At 43.3% G+C, this 21,626-nt stretch overlaps 1 protein-coding gene across 1 annotated transcript in view; it reads right to left on the bottom strand.

The window, feature by feature from the left end:
- The window catches only part of PLEKHG2 (pleckstrin homology and RhoGEF domain containing G2), a 61,913-nt gene extending 41,597 nt beyond the window's left edge, over positions 1-20,316 (bottom strand). The window contains exons 1-2 of the mRNA XM_063431207.1: positions 19,990-20,316; positions 7,152-7,219 (exon numbers count right to left, since the gene is read on the bottom strand). Coding sequence (XP_063287277.1) covers positions 7,152-7,194 — 43 coding nt within the window. The 5' untranslated portion in view covers positions 7,195-7,219; positions 19,990-20,316. The remainder of the gene's footprint in view (positions 1-7,151; positions 7,220-19,989) is intronic.
- Positions 20,317-21,626: the final 1,310 nt, after the last annotated feature.

The following is a 21,626-nucleotide window of genomic DNA, read 5'->3' on the forward strand; positions in this document are numbered from 1 at the left end:
CCTATACACCGTTTGCCTACACCTTTACCCATACACCTTTACCTATACACCTTTCCCCTACACCTGTACCCATACACCTCTATCTATACACATCTATCAATATAGCTTTCCCCTACACCTGTACCCATACATCTCTACCTACACGCCTCAACTTGTTTACCTGTACCCATACACATCTACCTGACACATTTCCCCTACACCTGTACCCATTCACCTCTACCTATACACATCTACCTATTTACCTGTACCCATACACATCTACCTATACACCTTTCCCCTACACCTGTACCCATTCACCTCTACCTATACACCGCTACCCATATACCTGTACCCATACATATCTAACCATACACCTTTCCCCTACACCTGCACCTATACACCTCTACCAATTACCTGTACCCATACACATCTACATATACACCTTTACCTATACACCGTTTGCCTACACCTTTACCTATACACCTTTCCCCTACACCTGTACCCATACACCTCTATCTATACACATCTATCAATATAGCTTTCCCCTACACCTGTACCCATACATCTCTACCTACACGCCTCAACTTGTTTACCTGTACCCATACACATCTACCTGACACATTTCCCCTACACCTGTACCCATTCACCTCTACCTATACACATCTACCTATTTACCTGTACCCATACACATCTACCTATACACCTTTCCCCTACACCTGTACCCATTCACCTCTACCTATACACCGCTACCCATATACCTGTACCCATACATATCTAACCATACACCTTTCCCCTACACCTGCACCTATACACCTCTACCAATTACCTGTACCCATACACATCTACATATACACCTTTACCTATACACCGTTTGCCTACACCTTTACCTATACACCTTTCCCCTACACCTGTACCCATACACCTCTATCTATACACATCTATCAATATAGCTTTCCCCTACACCTGTACCCATACATCTCTACCTACACGCCTCAACTCGTTTACCTGTACCCATACACATTTACCTATACGCCTCTACCTATAAACCTTTCCCCTACACCTCTACCTATACATCGCTACCCATATACCTGTACCCATACACCTTTCCCCTACACCTGTACCAATAATACTTTACCTATTTACCTGTACCCATACACACTTGTACCAATACACCTCTTCCCATACACCTGTACCCATACACCTTTCCCCTACACCTGTACCCATACATCTCTACCTATACACCTCTACCTGAACCTATACACCTGTACCAATACACCTCTACCTATACACATCTACCCATATACCTTTCCCCTACACCTGTACCTATACACCTCTACCAATTACCTGTACCCATACACATCTACATATACACCTTTACCTATACACCTTTCCCCTACACCTGTATCCATATACCTCTATCTATACACATCTACCTATATATCTGTACACATACACCTGTATTATTATTATGTTATTATTTATATAGCGCCAACAAATACTGCAGCACTTTATAGTGGGTGGACGAACAAACAGGTAGTTGTAACCAGATAAGTTGGACACACAGGAACAGAGGGGATGAGGGCCCTGCTCAATGAGCTTACATGCTAGAGGGAGTGTGGTAAAATGACACAAAAGGTAAGGATAGTATTAGACTAGTGACAGTTGCAAGAGAGGAATCAGTCGGGAGCTATTAACAGTTTAATTAATACGCTTTTATGAAGAAGTGGGTTTTTAATGATTTTTTGAAGGAGTGGAGACTGGGTGAGCATCTAACGGAGGAGGGAAGGGAGTTCCATAGGATCGGTGCGGCCCTCGGGAAGTTTTGAAGGCGAGCATCAGAGGTGGGAGTACGGACAGAAGATAGACTTAAATCTTCAGCAGAGTATAAGGGCATAGACGGGACATACTTGTGTATTATGAAGAATAGATAGGTGGGAGCAGCAATATGTAGAGATTTGAAAGCAAGAATTTTAAATTGAGCAATATATCTTACAGGAAGCCAATGTAGGGACTGACAGAAGGGTGAGGTGCGGGCGGACAGGAAGATGAGCCTCACCGCCGCATTCATTATGGACTGTAACGGCGCAAGTTGGCAGCACGTAAGTCCACTGAGAAGCGGATTACAGCAGTCAAGGCGAGAAAGGATAGTGGAATGAACCAGCACCTTAGTCGCATCTGGCATTAAGTAGGGTCGGATGCTTGCAATGTTTTTGAGATAGAAGCGACAGGATTTGGCGATAGACTGAATATGAGGCGTGAAGGAGAGGTCGGAGTCACAGAGAACACCTAGGCAGCGAGGCCTCGTGGTGGAGCTGATGGTAGCACCGTTGACTTGGAGGGAGACAGACACTTGAGGGAGGAAATACCAGAATTTCAGTTTTGGTCGTTAAGTTTAAGGAAGTGGGCAGCCATCCAGTTAGAAATTGCAGAGAGGCAGTCAGAGACCCTAGTCAAGAGGGATGGGGAGAGATCAGGAGAGGACAGGTAGATTTGCGTGTCATCCGCAAAGAAATGATATTGGAAGCCAAAGGAGCTAATGAGTTTACCAAGGGAGCCAGTATAGATAGAGAACTGTAGGGGACCAAGGACTGAACCTTGGGGGGCAACAGCAGAGAGGAGTTGCGGAGAAGAAGCAGAGCCAGAAAAAGAAACACTGTAAGAGCGCTGGGAGAGGTAGGAGGAGCACCAGGAGAGAGCAATATCTTGTAGACCGATATTGCGGAGGATGAGAAGAAGCTGTTGATGATCAACAGTGTCAAAAGCCGCAGAAAGGTGAAGGAGAATTAGGATAGAGTAGTGACCACGAGATTTTGCAGCGAGTAGATCATTGGATACTTTGGTTACAACTGTTTCAATAGCGTGACGAGCGCGGAATCCAGACTGAAGAGGGTCTAGCAGAGAGTTGGACTCAAGGAAGTCTGTCAATCTCACATACATAACTCTTTGAAGGACGCAAAAGGCAGTAGCGAAATAGGAAGGTAGTTGGACAGGGAGTTAGGCTCAAGGTTGGGCTTCTTTAGAATTGGGGTTACAGTTGCATTCATACACTTGTACTCATACACCTCTACTAGTGATGTCCCGAACGGTTCGCTGGCGAATAGTTCCTGGCGAACATCGCTTGTTCGCGTTCGCCATGGATGGCGAACATCTGCGATGTTCCGTCCGCCCCCATTTGTCATCATTGAGTAAACTTTGACCCTGTACCTCACAGTCAGCAGACACATTCCAGCCAATCAGCAGCAGACCCTCCCTCCCACCTCCTAGACAGCATACAATTTAGATTAATTCTGAAGCTGCATTTTTTTTGTGTGCAGTGTGTGTATAGTGTGTGCATGTTGTGTGGAATAAGTGCTGCCACTTACCTGCCCGTCCTGTCCTCCTCGACTGGTGGTCCGGTGGCAGTGAATAGGGGCCCAGTACTTTGCATCCTCGTTTCCCATCCAGCAGCAGCAGCAGGGTCCTCTGTTCTCGCGATCCGTGAGAGCGTTGCCGCGGGTGGCTATGGCAACCCGCGGCAACGCTCTCGCGGATCGCGGGTACAGGACCTACTGCTGCTTGATGGGAAATCGCGTTGATACACGAACTCGCGGCACACCAGTCCCTTTTCATAAGACACGGGTGGCGAAATGCTTTTCCTGTGAAAGTGCGCCCCCTTAGTGAGTGGTACCCGGGGCGGACTGCCCCCGCCGCGCCCTTCCCCCCCCCCCCTTTAGTACGCCAATGGGTGTCACAATAGCTTGCATTTAAAAAAAAAGAAAAAAAAAATCTTTTTTGACTGTAATGTAATAGCAGTCAGTTTCCTTCACACGTGTGCGTTTCAGGGCCTGCCAGGGCACAGTGTCACACCAGTGCAACTCATATCTGTTGTAACAGTAGTGTACATTTAAAAAAAAAAATACAGGGGGCTTGTTGTCAGCTTTCGGGGACCCTTAGTGTTGTACGTGGCTGGGTGGAGGAAGAGACCTTCAATGACATCAGTGAGGACAAGGACCGGGACATGGCTAGCTTGGTATCCAACCTTGTGCAAATGGACTGTTTGCGGTTGTTTGCGTTGCGTTTAACGGGGAGTTTGGTCTGTCACTGTGAAGCGGGCGTAACCCTTACACTACCTGATCGATACAACATCATACCTGATGTTTTAAAGCACGTTATTCCAAACAATTTAGGAATGTTAGGGGATTTATGCCCTTTATGGATTAAAACCAGACTCTGCATCAACTATGTAATTTTCCATGGGAGTTTTGCCATGGATCCCCCTCCGGCATGCCACAGTCCAGGTGTTAGTCCACTTGAAACAACTTTTCCATCACTATTGTGGCCAGAAAGAGTCCCTGTGGGTTTTAAAATTTGGCTGCCTATTGAAGTCTATGGCGGTTGCCCGGTTCGCCCGTTCGCGAACATTTGCGGAAGTTTGCGTTCGCCGTTCGCGAACGGAAAATTTGATGTTCGCGACATCACTAACCTCTACCCTTACATCGGTACCCATACACCTCTTATCATACACCAGTACCCATACACCTGTATCCAGCATGGAGTTGTGAAGCCCCAGTAACACAACCAGAGTTGGTGTTTTGCCCCTCTGGCAGCAGAGATGTTATCTTCTGTATGTGCAGACTCCAGGCACCATAACCATTTCAAAACTGTGAAGTGGTGATGGTGCTTGGAGTAACCCTTAACCCCTTAAGGACACATGATGTGTGACATGTCATATCTTTTTATTCCAGAAGTTTGGTCCTTAAGGGGTTAAAAGCTAGTTTTATTACACCTTACATACTAACCCAATTATATAACAGCACCAAATGAGAAAATTATCTAGCTTTATTGTATCGTAGGCAGTTAATAACCTCTCTGTCTGAGCTTCTTATTTAACATTGTGGGGTATTTTCCAGAATCATTGAATAACCGTATTATTTAACCTTGTAGTATCACACGGTGAGATGTTAATCAGAATTAGGGAATGCAATGCAATTATAATCTTATATTATATCACACTGTTATTACCATACAGAGTTGGTATAATCTATCATTAATCATTGAATAATCTATTATATATTACATTACTGAATGTAGTCATTATTTACATTATGCTAACATATTCTGCAGAGCATTCCAATATAAAAAGGAATCTAGGAATTACTACCCTTCCTAAATCCTGCTGTGGGTTATCAACAAAGTGAGGGAAAATCTTCATTATCGAAGGTCCAATTCTGGGATATTAACTCTTAGTTGAGATAGTTATTGCTCCTGGACATATATGTAGTAATATTCTACTCTGCTATACTCAGTTGATATTTTGCTCCAGCAGATACAATAGGTAAACTGCATATATTTTAATCCCCTCTGAGGTTTTCTTATTTCGTACTGTTTCAGCCCAGAATTCAAATTAATTTTAAACCATTTGAGTTATACAACGTAAAAACAAATAATAAATCTCAAAGTTTGAAGCTGCAAAATATTTTAATTGTGAAATACAAATTAATTAAAGGGACGCTCTTGCCTGCAGCTCTGGGCAATTGCTGCCTCTTGAGTTTATCTCCACTGAGCTAAACAAACCAGGAAGTAACATGACTTGTTGTCTGATTGACAGCCGGGGGGGTGTAACAAGGTTCATTTATAAAAGTGCCCATTTCTATTACAATCTGAGCTTTTTGTAAAATGATAAAAGAAGACACACTGTTTACACATAAAGAATTTCAGCAAGCTGAAGTGCTTTAGTGATCTGAAGTGTCCCTTTAAAGAAAATTAAACAGATATTTATTGGTTGGATATGGAATTCTCGATTCTATGAAACATTTAAATAAACTCCTGGTTAACTAGTTGTCTTCAACTATTTGAATGAAGTCTGCCTGTGAGCCCTGAATGTGTTGCATGATTTTAAAATAAATACACCTGTTCCCGGAGTTCCAGATTTGTTTGAGTTCAACAACATTAAAAAAAAACATCACAAAGCTAAGGAGTTGTCAAAACAAGTCTGCGATAAAATTGGAGCTTTGTTAACTCCGGAGCATTGTCAAACCAATTAGTGAAAGCTGGAAAGACTATAACGACTCTGTTGGTAGAAGGGCCATCCAACAAAACTCTTTGGCAGGGTAAGGCGATCATTAGCCGAGAGATACGTATACAGGTTGTTTGGTTACTCTGAAGGAGACAGGGAGATCTACTCTTTAGATGGCAGAAATGTCCCATGGGCTTAATGGTTGTTTAGTGAAAGGAAAGATGCAAAATCGAATCACGTCACATTTGGAATTTACCAAACGGCAAAGAAGCAGTAAACATGCGTACATCGGGTCTCTGGTCCGACAAGACCCAAATTAACATTTTTGGCCTGGACACAAAACATCAAGTGGGAGATTTATCGAAGTATCATGTTCTGAAATCTAGTGCAAAGTACTAAGAGTTATACAATCACTTTGGAAACCAATGGAACCGACATACATATTCCACTTGACTTGTGAGTCCCCCCTTTTAAATTTTTGTTTTACTTTTACAAACACTTTGATAAATCTTCCTCGACGCGAATCTCAAATAAACAACTGCTCATCCTCCGAGAAGGTTATCCCTACGGGGGAGGCATGGTGCTGGTAACATCACATTGTGACGATGCGTTTCATCGGCTGGGAACCTGGCCAGGATTAAGGACAAGATGGATGGAGCCAATTCTGGAGGAAAACCTGTTATGTGATAATGACCCTAAACACACAGCCACAGCTCCACTGGAGGGGTTTAAAGCAAAACCTGAAAGTTCCCAGTAAAAGCCCAGACCCCCATATGATTGAGAATCTGTGGGAAGACAGAAAACTGCTGTTCACCAACCGTCCCGTCCAACCTGACAGACAGAGAGCAATTTTACCAAGAAAAATGGTCAAACGTTGCCAGGATCCAGATGTGCGAAGCTGGGGCAGACTTACCACAAAAGACTCACATCTGTAACTGGAGCCAAAAGTAGCTCCACTAAGCATGGACTCCGGGGGGTGAATACTAATGAAATCAACCACTGTCTGCTTGTTCCTTTTAAATACGTTTTTTGTGTCACATTAAAAATATCTGGCACCTTCAAAGTGTTAGTGATAAAGTGTGAAACAAACATTGCGTTAAAACCCATTTTAACTCCGGATTGTAAATGTAAAAGCGCCTAAGGGGGTGAATACTTTTGAAAGGTGCTGTGTACCCACCGGTTATTCTTTTTCTGCTCTCCTGCAAGGCTCCTTCCGGCATCGTGATTTAATGAGGTATCGCCGCCCTGTGGGACAGAAAAATAGTTATTTTACCTTTCATAGAGGCCTGAGAACTTTATACAGTGTAGCATAATAATAATTAATATTAGAAATTATAAATCGCCAACGTATTCCGCAGCGCTGTAGCATGTTGTCCGGGGAGAAAACATCAATGAATACATAGTTTTACAGTCAGACATTCCCGAGGATTGTCAGCCGGTAATAGATTATTAGAGGGTTTGAGACAATAATTGGTGAAACTCTTTATGCTTTTCGCAAGGAGAGAATGTAATTGTTTGATACATCCCTCCTGGGAATTCGCCCACTCAGACCCAAAACCTCCATGCTCACATTCTGCGCCTGATGACATCATTTGCTTCTATACTGATTCACTCCCAGAGAAAGACTTTTTACGCGTCTCACCGCAGCGTATTATATGATTGTGGTCCCAGGAAATATCTCCAAACATCTAAAATATTTTCTGGCTCTCTAACCGACGTAAACCCAGCCAGACTTTACAGGCCTAGCCACATGTTACACAACAGGACAACGAAAACCTCAAGCTGGGTTTTCTTTTTGTTGTTTTTTTTTTTCATTTTTTTTTTTTTTTTTGCTGTTGTTGTTTTGACCCTTTGCTTAATATTGTATTGTTTTCTCTTGTGCGAAGATGTGGCCCTTTTTGGCACAGTAAGGCAGGGTTAATGGTGGGGGATGGAGGGGTAATGTAGGGGGGGCTGTGCACAGGAATGCTGCCGACATGACATAGTGACCCGGCAGCTGTGAGAGACAGGGGAAATACCAGCCATACCCAGGCGGCAGCAGGCGAGGAGTTAATAGGAACATTTTTGCAGAACATAGAATGGAATATATGGAGCCAAAGGGTTAAATTGTTCTTTCCCTTAACATCTGGACAAAGTGGGAGCCTGAAACCCAAGCATTTCCTCACTATTTTTCATTTGTCTTCTGTAAACATTTCAGTGGGTCCTCTGTCCCTTCCTATCCTCCAATCTAGACCCTGTTATACCCCCATCAGCTCTCCCTCTGTCACTAAGGCATTCAACCTCTTCTCCTCTGTACTTCCTGCCCCATGTGTAAATCTCACCGTGAGCCCATTACCCTCTGTACCTCCTGCCCCAGGGGTGAATCTCACCCTGAGCCCATTACCCTCTGTACCTCCTGCCCTAGGGGTAAATCTCACCCTGAGCCCATTACCCTCTGTACCTCCTGCCCCAGGGGTAAATCTCACCCTGAGCCCATTACCCTCTGTACTTCCTGCTCTAGGGGTAAATCTCACCCTGAGCCCATTACCCTCTGTACTTCCTGCCCCAGGGGTAAATCTCACCCTGAGACCATTACCCTCTGTACCTCCTGCCCCAGGGGTAAATCTCACCCTAAGCCCATTACCCTCTGTACTTCCTGCTCTAGGGGTAAATCTCACCCTGAGCCCATTACCCTCTGTACTTCCTGCCCCAGGGGTAAATCTCACCCTGAGACCATTACCCTCTGTACTTCCTGCTCTAGGGGTAAATCTCACCCTGAGCCCATTACCCTCTGTACTTCCTGCCCCAGGGGTAAATCTCACCCTGAGCCCATTACCCTCTGTACTTCCTGCTCTAGGGGTAAATCTCACCCTGAGCCCATTACCCTCTGTACTTCCTGCCCCAGGGGTAAATCTCACCCTGAGCCCATTACCCTCTGTACTTCCTGCTCTAGGGGTAAATCTCACCCTGAGCCCATTACCCTCTGTACTTCCTGCTCTAGGGGTAAATCTCACCCTGAGCCCATTACCCTCTGTACTTCCTGCCCCAGGGGTAAATCTCACCCTGAGACCATTACCCTCTGTACCTCCTGCCCCAGGGGTAAATCTCACCCTGAGCCCATTACCCTCTGTACTTCCTGCCCCAGGGGTAAATCTCACCCTGAGACCATTACCCTCTGTACCTCCTGCCCCAGGGGTGAATCTCACCCTGAGACCATTACCCTCTGTACTTCCTGCCCCAGGGGTGAATCTCACCCTGAAACCATTACCCTCTGTACCTCCTGCCCCAGGGGTGAATCTCACCCTGAGCCCATTACCCTCTGTACCTCCTGCCCCAGGGGTAAATCTCACCCTGAGCCCATTACCCTCTGTACCTCCTGCCCCAGGGGTAAATCTCACCCTGAGCCCATTACCCTCTGTACCTCCTGCCCCAGGGGTAAATCTCACCCTGAGCCCATTACCCTCTGTACCTCCTGCCCCAGGGGTAAATCTCACCCTGAGCCCATTACCCTCTGTACCTCCTGCCCCAGGGGTAAATCTCACCCTGAGCCCATTACCCTCTGTACCTCCTGCCCCAGGGGTAAATCTCACCCTGAGCCCATTACCCTCTGTACTTCCTGCTCTAGGGGTAAATCTCACCCTGAGCCCATTACCCTCTGTACTTCCTGCCCCAGGGGTAAATCTCACCCTGAGCCCATTACCCTCTGTACTTCCTGCTCTAGGGGTAAATCTCACCCTGAGCCCATTACCCTCTGTACTTCCTGCCCCAGGGGTAAATCTCACCCTGAGACCATTACCCTCTGTACCTCCTGCCCCAGGGGTAAATCTCACCCTGAGCCCATTACCCTCTGTACTTCCTGCCCCAGGGGTAAATCTCACCCTGAGACCATTACCCTCTGTACCTCCTGCCCCAGGGGTGAATCTCACCCTGAGACCATTACCCTCTGTACTTCCTGCCCCAGGGGTGAATCTCACCCTGAGCCCATTACCCTCTGTACTTCCTGCTCTAGGGGTAAATCTCACCCTGAGCCCATTACCCTCTGTACTTCCTGCCCCAGGGGTAAATCTCACCCTGAGACCATTACCCTCTGTACCTCCTGCCCCAGGGGTAAATCTCACCCTGAGCCCATTACCCTCTGTACTTCCTGCCCCAGGGGTAAATCTCACCCTGAGCCCATTACCCTCTGTACTTCCTGCCCCAGGGGTAAATCTCACCCTGAGACCATTACCCTCTGTACCTCCTGCCCCAGGGGTGAATCTCACCCTGAGACCATTACCCTCTGTACCTCCTGCCCCAGGGGTGAATCTCACCCTGAGCCCATTACCCTCTGTACCTCCTGCCCCAGGGGTAAATCTCACCCTGAGCCCATTACCCTCTGTACCTCCTGCCCCAGGGGTAAATCTCACCCTGAGCCCATTACCCTCTGTACCTCCTGCCCCAGGGGTAAATCTCACCCTGAGCCCATTACCCTCTGTACTTCCTGCTCTAGGGGTAAATCTCACCCTGAGCCCATTACCCTCTGTACTTCCTGCCCCAGGGGTAAATCTCACCCTGAGCCCATTACCCTCTGTACCTCCTGCCCCAGGGGTAAATCTCACCCTGAGCCCATTACCCTCTGTACTTCCTGCCCCAGGGGTAAATCTCACCCTGAGACCATTACCCTCTGTACCTCCTGCCCCACGGGTAAATCTCACCCTAAGCCCATTTTCCTCTGTACTTCCTGACCCAGGGGTTAATCTCACCCTGAGCCCATTACCCTCTCTGTACTTCCTGTCCTGGGGTAAATCTCTGCCTGAGTCTATTACCCTCTGTGCTACTTGCCCCCATGACTGTCCAATCATAGACTTTCCAACACAGCTCAATGAGAAGTCTTGGCAAGGCAGGTGCTCTGGGCAATTGGTGGCTCTTGAGTTTATCTCCACTGAGCTAAACAGAACCGTTTGTCTGATTGACAGCCGGGGGGTTCTAAGAAGCTTGATTTATAAAAGTGTCAATTTCTCTTGAAGTCTGAACATTTGTCAAATGAACAAAGAGGACACATTCTTCACACACAGAGCATTACAGCAAGTGGGTCTGCAGTGTCCCTTTAATGTGCTCAAACAGAAAACCTTTATTTTATTGTTGCAGTAAGTATTTATACAGTATATCGTGCAGTGAGTAATATCCAGGTATTTATACAGTATATCGTGCAGTGAGTACTATCCGGGTATTTATACAGTATATCGTGCAGTGAGTAATATCCGGGTATTTATACAGTATATCGTGCAGTGAGTAATATCCGGGTATTTATACATTATATTGTGCAGTGAGTAATATCCGGGTATTTATACAGTATATCGTGCAGTGAGTAATATCCGGGTATTTATACATTATATTGTGCAGTGAGTACTATCCGGGTATTTATACAGTATATCGTGCAGTGAGTAATATCCGGGTATTTATACAGTATATCGTGCAGTGAGTAATATCCGGGTATTTATACATTATATTGTGCAGTGAGTAATATCCGGGTATTTATACAGTATATCGTGCAGTGAGTAATATCCGGGTATTTATACAGTATATTGTGCAGTGAGTAATATCTGGGTATTTATACAGTATATTGTGCAGTGAGTAATATCCAAGTATTTATACAGTATATCGTGCGATGAGTAATATCCGGGTATTTATACATTATATCATGCAGTGAGTAATATCCAGGTATTTATACATTATATCCTGCAGTGAGTAATAACCAGGTATTTATACAGTATTTCGTGCAGTGAGTAATATCCAGGTATTTATACCGTATTTTGTGCAGTGAGTAATGTCTGTGTATTTATACATTATTCTCGTGCAGTGAGTAATATCCGGGTATTAATATAGCATATTGTGCAGTGAGTAATATCCGGGTATTTATACATTATATCGTGCAGTGAGTAATATCCGGGTATTTATACAGTATATCGTGCAGCGAGTAATATCTGGGTATTTATACATTATATCGTGCAGTGAGTAATATCCGGGTATTTATACAGTATATCGTGCAGCGAGTAATATCTGGGTATTTAAACAGTATATCGTGCAGTGAGTAATATCCGGGTATCTATACAGTATATCATGCAGTGAGTAATATCCAGGTATTTATACAGTATATCGTGCAGCGAGTAATATCTGGGTATTTATACAGTATATCATGCAGCGAGTAATATCCGGGTATTTATACAGTATATCGTGCAGTGAGTAATATCCAGGTATTTATACAGTATATCGTGCAGCGAGTAATATCTGGGTATTTATACAGTATATCGTGCAGCGAGTAATATCTGGGTATTTATACAGTATATCATGCAGTGAGTAATATCCGGGTATTTATACAGTATATCGTGCAGTGATTAATATCCAGGTATTTATACAGTATATCGTGCAGTGAGTAATATCTGGGTATTTATACAGTATATCGTGCAGTGAGTAACATCCGGGTATTTATACAGTATATCGTGCAGTGAGTAATATACCCGGGTATCTATACAGTATATCATGCAGTGAGTAATATCCAGGTATTTATACAGTATATCGTGCAGCGAGTAATATCTGGGTATTTATACAGTATATCATGCAGCGAGTAATATCCGGGTATTTATACAGTATATCGTGCAGTGAGTAATATCCAGGTATTTATACAGTATATCGTGCAGCGAGTAATATCTGGGTATTTATACAGTATATCGTGCAGCGAGTAATATCTGGGTATTTATACAGTATATCATGCAGTGAGTAATATCCGGGTATTTATACAGTATATCGTGCAGTGATTAATATCCAGGTATTTATACAGTATATCGTGCAGTGAGTAATATCTGGGTATTTATACAGTATATCGTGCAGTGAGTAACATCCGGGTATTTATACAGTATATCGTGCAGTGAGTAATATCCGGGTATTTATACAGTATATCGTGCAGTGAGTAACATCCGGGTATTTATACAGTATATCATGCAGTGAGTAATATCTGGGTATTTATACATTATATCATGCAGTGAGTAATATCCGGGTATTTATACAGTATATCATGCAGTGAGTAATATCCGGGTATTTATATAGCATATTGTGCAGTGAGTAATATCCGGGTATTTATACAGTATATCGTGCAGTGAGTAATATCTGGGTATTTATACAGTATATCATGCAGTGAGTAATATCCGGGTATTTATACAGTATATCGTGCAGTGAGTAACATCCAGGTATTTATACAGTATATCGTGCAGTGAGTAATATCCGGGTATTTATACAGTATATCGTGCAGCGAGTAATATCTGGGTATTTATACAGTATATCATGCAGTGAGTAATATCCGGGTATTTATACAGTATATCGTGCAGTGAGTAATATCCGGGTATTTATACAGTATATCATGCAGTGAGTAATATCCGGGTATTTATACAGTATATCATGCAGTGAGTAATATCCAGGTATTTATACAGTATATCATGCAGTGAGTAATATCCAGGTATTTATACAGTATATCATGCAGTGAGTAATATCCGGGTATTTATACAGTATATCATGCAGTGAGTAATATCCGGGTATTTATACAGTATATTGTGCAGTGAGTAATATCCGGGTATTTATACAGTATATCGTGCAGTGAGTAATATCCGGGTATTTATACAGTATATCGTGCAGTGAGTAATATCCGGGTATTTATACATTATATCATGCAGCGAGTAATATCCGGGTATTTATACAGTATATCGTGCAGCGAGTAATATCCGGGTATTTATACAGTATATCATGCAGTGAGTAATATCTGGGTATTTATACAGTATATCGTGCAGTGAGTAATATCCGGGTATTTATACAGTATATCGTGCAGCGAGTAATATCTGGGTATTTATACAGTATATCGTGCAGCGAGTAATATCCGGGTATTTATACAGTATATCATGCAGTGAGTAATATCCGGGTATTTATACAGTATATCATGCAGTGAGTAATATCCGGGTATTTATACAGTATATCGTGCAGTGAGTAATATCCGGGTATTTATACAGTATATCGTGCAGTGAGTAATATCCGGGTATTTATACATTATATCATGCAGCGAGTAATATCCGGGTATTTGTACAGTATATCGTGCAGCGAGTAATATCCGGGTATTTATACATTATATCATGCAGTGAGTAATATCCGGGTATTTATACAGTATATCATGCAGTGAGTAATATCCGGGTATTTATACAGTATATCGTGCAGCGAGTAATATCCGGGTATTTAAACACATTATTATACATTAAAACATAATGAAACAGCATCACGTATAAACTTACATATTTTGTATCCAACACAAAACACACACAAACACACACGCACACAACCGTACTTTCTGACCCTCCCAAATATGGGAACAATCAGCTTCCAAAAAAATCTGACATGTTTCCAAAAATACTTTCAAGACCAGTTTTGAAAAGAAAAAAGAATATTTGTGAGTGACCTCGGCACGGTAGCCATGAATTACAATGCGTCTTTACACGCGCACCCCAAGAAACACGCATTTCTATTGGAATGACCCCCACCCATTAGCCTGTCAATCGCCGACATTCTGAGGCTGCAAAAAATAAACAACTGTTTCATTACAGCCTGCACTCCGCATGTCTCCTTCTTCCCCATAGCCGGACAATACGAATTCAGCAGCAAAACACTTTCTTTTCTACAGCAATCATTTGACATTCACAGACAAATATGTGCACACACAGATACACGTATAAGTGCACATGTACACAGATTCAGGTGCGTGTACACATGAAGCGCATACAGACATATACACACATAAAAATAAATAAATAGAAGTATAAACATACACAGACCTAAAATGAAGAAGCTTCCACAGTCTGTGTTTTGGGGATTTTTTTTTCCGAAATGAGTTATAATTTGTGCTCTTCCGTGAAGTGTGATGAGACCATAATTATAGGGAGATGTCACATCAAGTTACAATAAAAGTAAAGAGCATAAACCCTTTCCCTCACAGCCCCTGATAACTTTAGATTGACATTAAATTTAGGATAAAGCCACACATACATTGCCATTTTACATGCCTGCGTAGGGATTGTAGCCCTCCATTCTACAGCAACATTTGCTATCAAACTTCATGACTACATTGTAGCAGCCATAGAGAATGGAAGACAGACTGCACTGAACTGAACACACCACTAAAGCTACTTTGAGGCTGTTAGAGTAGTATACATTCTTGGTGTAACTGTACATACATTATTTTACTATGCTGGTGTCAATGTCAGGAAGCTGCATTCCCACAAACACCAGCAGATTCTTAGAAAATACCCATAAACTGTGTGCGACCATTCCTATGTCTGTCTTCGGCCTTGATTTCATTCTTTTGGATAAGTACTTAAAAAACATTTTAGTCTATAGGAATTTTCTGTAAATAAATCATTTAAAAAGTTTGTCTAGCAGATTGAGGCCTTTGTGTCATTGTGTGTATTTGAATCTGCTTCAATTCTGATATTTATAATCCTGATAAGGGATGTCATAGAATTCAAAATGTAAAAAATATACTCACTGCTTCGGTAAAGGATGAAACACTAAATAAAAAGTTAAAATAATGTGACTTTCTGTGAGAAGTACTCTATATATAACATTGGTGTTTTATCCAAATGTGTATGTTAACAGTGCATCCTGTGTTTAACCCCTTAAGGACCAAACTTCTGGAATAAGAGGGAATCATGACATGTCACACATGGCATGTGTCCTTAAGGGGTTAAACTTTTAGCTAAACCTTGCGAGAACAGATTAACACAGAACTAGTGGGTGGTGCCAATAGCACTAAAGTGGTTATGGTACTAGTAGACTATGGACACCACCAAGTAGTTCTGTATAAGTGTAAGTTGCTGCAGTATGTACACTGCTCCTTTAATTGAAATAACTGGTAAGGAAAGTATTGAAAGTTCTGCATTATTAGTTAAGTCTCAGGTAGGGCTTATAATTACATCCAAGGTAGGATTCATCTACTCCAGAATCGGAGAATGTAATATGTTTATTTCTAAATGTAGCAAAGGGTGGAAATCTGAAATTTCTACACATCAAGCGAGGCCGACTGTTCTTTGGGTTGGATCCAGTAACTGGCATTTTAATCTGTCTCAGAGGAAGTAATGCGGAAGCGGAACCTGGGAAAGTAAGTCTGGCGAATACACACAAATGAAAAAAGACAAAGAAAACCGAAGGAAAGTCATATTCTGGCCCTGCATCCACTCTCTACCATTTCCCTCAACAGTATGCATCACTTAACCACCTACTTACCTCTTCTCAATCCCACTCACCTACTGCTGTCAATCACCTAACCACCTACTTACCTCTTCTCAATCCCACTCACCTACTGCTGTCAATCACCTAACCACCTACTTACCTCTTCTCAATCCCACTCACCTACTGCTGTCAATCACCTAACCACCTACTTACCTCTGCTCAATCCCACTCACCTACTGCTGTCAATCACCTACCCACCTACTTATCTCTTCTCAATCCCACTCACCTACTGCTGTCAATCACCTACCCACCTACTTACCTCTTCTCAATGCCACTCCCCTACTGCTGTCAATCACCTAACCACCTACTTACCTCTTCTCAATTCCACTCACCTACTGCTGTTAATCACCTACCCACCTACTTATCTCTTCTCAATCCCATGCACCTCCTGCTGTCAATCACCTAACCACCTACTTACCTCTTCTCAATGCCACTCCCCTACTGCTGTCAATCACCTACCCACCTACTTATCTCTTCTCAATCCCACTCACCTACTGCTGTCAATCACCTAACCACCTACTTACCTCTTCTCAATTCCACTCACCTCCTGCTGTCAATCACCTAACCACCTACTTACCTCTTCTCAATCCCACTCACCTACTGCTGTCAATAACCTAACCACCTACTTACCTCTTCTCAATTCCACTCACCTACTGCTGTCAATCACCTAACCACCTACTTATCGCTTCTCAATCCCATGCACCTCCTGCTGTCAATCACCTAACTACCTACTTACTTCTTCTCAATTCCACTCACCTACTGCTGTCAATCACCTAACCACCTACTTACCTCTTCTCAATTCCACTCACCTCCTGCTGTCAATCACCTAACCACCTACTTACCTCTTCTCAATGCCACTCCCCTACTGCTGTCAATCACCTAACCACCTACTTACCTCTTCTAAATCCCACTCACCTACTGCTGTCAATCACCTAACCACCTACTTACCTCTTCTCAATGCCACTCCCCTACTGCTGTCAATCACCTAACCACCTACTTACCTCTTCTCAATGCCACTCCCCTACTGCTGTCAATCACCTAACCACCTACTTACCTCTTCTCAATTCCACTCACCTACTGCTGTCAATCACCTACCCACCTACTTACCTCTTCTAAATCCCATGCACCTCCTGCTGTCAATCACCTAACCACCTACTTACCTCTTCTCAATGCCACTCCCCTACTGCTGTCAATCACCTACCCACCTACTTATCTCTTCTAAATCCCACTCACCTACTGCTGTCAATCACCTAACCACCTACTTACCTCTTCTCAATGCCACTCCCCTACTGCTGTCAATCACCTACCCACCTACTTATCTCTTCTCAATCCCACTCACCTACTGCTGTCAATCACCTACCCACCTACTTACCTCTTCTCAATCCCATGCACCTCCTGCTGTCAATCACCTAACCACCTACTTACCTCTTCTCAAGTCCACTCACCTACTGCTGTCAATCACCTACTTACCTCTTCCCAATCCTACTCACCTCCTGCATCCATCACTAACAGCTTGCTTACCTCTTCCAATCCCACACTTCCCCATGTGCATCACCTAACTTCCTGCTTACCTCTTCCCAATCCCACTCACCACCTGCATCCATCACCTAAATGCCTGATTACCTCTTCCCAATCCAACTCACCACCTGCATCCATCACCTAAATGCCTGATGACCGCTTCCCAATCCCACTCACCACCTGCATGCATCATCTAACCACCTACTTAGCTTTTCCCAATTCCACTCACCTCCTGCTGGGGGTGACACAGGACTGGAGAACATGTTGGGTCACAGAGGACAGTAGCCCATACAGGGGGTCACACAGGACAGGAGTACATACAGGGGTTCACACAGGACAGGAGTACATACAGGGAGGGATCACACAGGACAGGAGTACATACAGGGGTTCACACAGGACAGGAGTACATACAGGGGGGTCACACAGGACAGGAGTACATACAGGGGGGTCACACAGGACAGGAGTACATGTTGAGTGGCAGTGTTCTCTATTATTATCATTAATAAAGCGACAACAAATTCCGCAGTTCTGTACAATGGATGGACTAGAGTTAAAAGATGTGCATACTGTGGGGCAGATGGTTTCTTCAATCAATACAGTTCATCACCTGACTTTCAGTGTAACTCGCTTGGTTAATAGGCTGACTTACACTTGGGGGTCATGTCACTACGTAGCAGATCCTCACAATGGGAATATAAACTGCAGTGTTTATTTCATTCCTGTGTCAGACTAACAGCAAATAGCAATGGTTGGGGGATTCTTTGGGAATAATGACTGGGGTACACTGGGTGAAAATGGGAATGATGACTGGAGTAAACAGCGTGAAGATTGGAATAATGACTGGAATACACAAGGTGAAGAAGGAAATGATGACTGAAGTACACGGGGTAAAGATTGGAATAATGACTGGAGTACACAGCGTGAAGATGGGAATGATGACTGGGGTACACGGGGTGAAGATTGGAATAATGACTGGAGTACAGAGGGTGAAGATGGAAATGATGACTGGAGTCCACGGGTGAATATTGGAATAATGACTGGAGTAGACGGGGTGAAGACAGGAATGATGACCGGAGTACATGGGGTGAAGACCAGAGTGATGACTGGAGTAAATGGGGTGAAGACGGGATGATGACTGGAGTAAATGGGGTGAAGATGGAAATGATGACTGGAGTACACGGGGTGAAGATGGAAATGATGACTGGAGTAAATGGGGTGAAGACGGGAATGATGACTGGAGTAAATGGGGTGAAGACGGGATGATGACTGGAGTACACGGGGTGAAGGTGGAAATGATGACTGGAGTACACGGGGTGAAGACAAGAATGATGACTGGAGTAAATGGGGTGAAAATGGAAATGATGACTGGAGTACATGGGGTGAAGACAGGAATGATGACTGGAGTACATGGGGTGAAGATGGAAATGATGACCGGAGTTAAGTGGGGTGAAGACAGGAATGATGACCGGAGTACAGGTGGTAAAGTCAGTAATAATGGCTGAAGTACACGGGGTGAGGAGGGGAATAATGACTGGAGTACACGGGGTGAAGACAGGAATGATGACTCGAGTACACTGGATAAAGATGAGAATAATGACTGGCGTAATAGGGGTGAAGAGGGGAATAATGACTGGAGTACACAGGGTGGAAGACAGGAATGATGACTGGAGTACACGGGTGAAGACGGGAATAATGACTGGACAACAAGGGGTGAAGATGGGAATAATGACGGAGTACACGGGTTGAAGAGGGGAGTACGTGAATCTGAGAGAATGTAAAGTAAAGCTTTTGAAGTCACTGTATCCCAGAAACATCTGAAGGTGAGAATGAAATCACAAAATTTGGAATTTAAATATATCAGCTTGTACAAGAAGACGATTACTTTATAACAGGCCAAATGAAGAACTCAGCTGCACTGCTCAGTATTACCTTTCCAGTGCCACCTATAATGCAAACACAATGAGTCTGTATCATACCAGAGGAGGAATGGATCCTACAGCTCTGCTGAATACAGGTTTATCAGGGCCACCACAATGTGTCTGGACTAGACCAGAAGAGGAACCCTGCAGCTCTGCTGAGTATAACCTTTCCAATCCAACTTGAAAACACAATGAGATGAGATCAAATGGTGTAGGAGCCTTGCAGCTCGCACTCTTCATTCTCCACATTTAGGATTCTGATTATATTCTTATATTGTGGATGGCGGCCTCAGGACTTACCCGATCTCTGCAGGCTTCTGTGCCACTTATCCAAAGATGCCCTGGTCACAGAGATGCCATCTGATTCTCCAGAAGAAAGAAAGAAAGAAAAAAAGAAAGATATCACATGTTTGGTCCGGGAGATTCCTGAAGAGACACACTATTCTCCGCTTTTTCCAAAACCCCAGAGGAAGAATGGGATTCCAGCTTCACATCCAGGTTTTCTCCAAATTCCCAGGACAAAGACAGACTCATTGACAATCAGAGTGTCTGCTTCAACCAGGGGGAACAGGGCTAGAGTCTATGGAGAGAGGAAGTGAGGGGCAAGCACTCTGCAGCCAGGCTGGAAGGGAGGGAGAAAGAATGGGACTGGGAGAGTGGGGGGAGGCACAGCTGGGGTGGGGGGTGAGGGGGAGGAACAACTAAGAAAAGGGGGGAGGCTAACAAACTCTGAAGTCAAAAGTTTCCTGCTGATTTTAACCTCTAAACTGCTAGTGTTACTATATTAGCTACGTTACTCTCAGTACTATATTATTATGTTTGTTAGGCTACTGTATGTGTTAACAGTGTTACCATGTAAGTGTATGTTCTACCAGTAACTGTATGTACTGTGTTAATGTATGTGTTAACAGTGTTACCATGTAAGTGTATGTTCTACGTGTAACTGTATGTACTCTGTTACTGTATGTATAGTGTGACTGTATGTTCTGTGTTAATGTTTGTCTTAACAGTGTTACCATGCAAGTGTATGTTCTATGTGTAACTGTATGTACTGTGTGACTGTATGTTCTGTGTTACTGTATGCAATATATAAATCTACATGCTTTGTTACTCTATGTAATATGTTACTGCATGTTTTAGCAATGTTGCTATGTAGTTATGTTCCATGTTACAGTTTGTGCTGTGTTACTGTATGTTTTATGTTACTGTACGTGTTAACAGTGTTAGTATGTAACTATGTTTTGTACTGTACATACTATTTTACTGTATGTGCTGTGTTACTCTATGTAATATATTAATCTATGTGCTGTTACCATATGCACTATGTAAATGCATGTTTTAACAATGGTACAATTTAACTGTATGTTCTGTTACTGTATGTACTAAGTTACTATATGTGTTACTATGTGTACTATGCTACTGTATGAGTTGTTACTGTGTGTATTATGTTACTGCATATTCTATGTGCTATGAATGCTATGTATGTACAATGTTACTGTATGTGCTGTGTTACCATATGTACTATGTTACTGCATGTTCTATGTTAATCAGTGAGCTATGTGTGACATGTATGTACTATGTTACTGCATGCTATAATAATGTGACTGTGTTTCTATGTTTACTTTGTAAGATACTATGTGCTATGCTGCTCTATATACCTGTCATGTTACAGTATGTGCTATGTTACTGTGTGTACTGTGCCATCCATGTTACCGTATGTAATATATCACTGTGTGTGCCAAGTATATTATGTCTTATTGTATGTGTTGTTACTGTATGTGATATGTTACTGTATGTACTAAACATTTTACTGTATGTGATTTGTCATTGTATGCATGTGCTATGTTACTGTACTGTAAAACTGTAATTCCTAGATTGTAAGATCATGGGCAGGGTCCTCTGTTCGTTTTGTAAACGCAAGTGTTTGTCTATATTTT

This window comes from Pelobates fuscus, chromosome 9 (genome assembly GCF_036172605.1).
Source record: "Pelobates fuscus isolate aPelFus1 chromosome 9, aPelFus1.pri, whole genome shotgun sequence".
NCBI classification, from domain to species: Eukaryota; Metazoa; Chordata; class Amphibia; order Anura; family Pelobatidae; genus Pelobates; species Pelobates fuscus.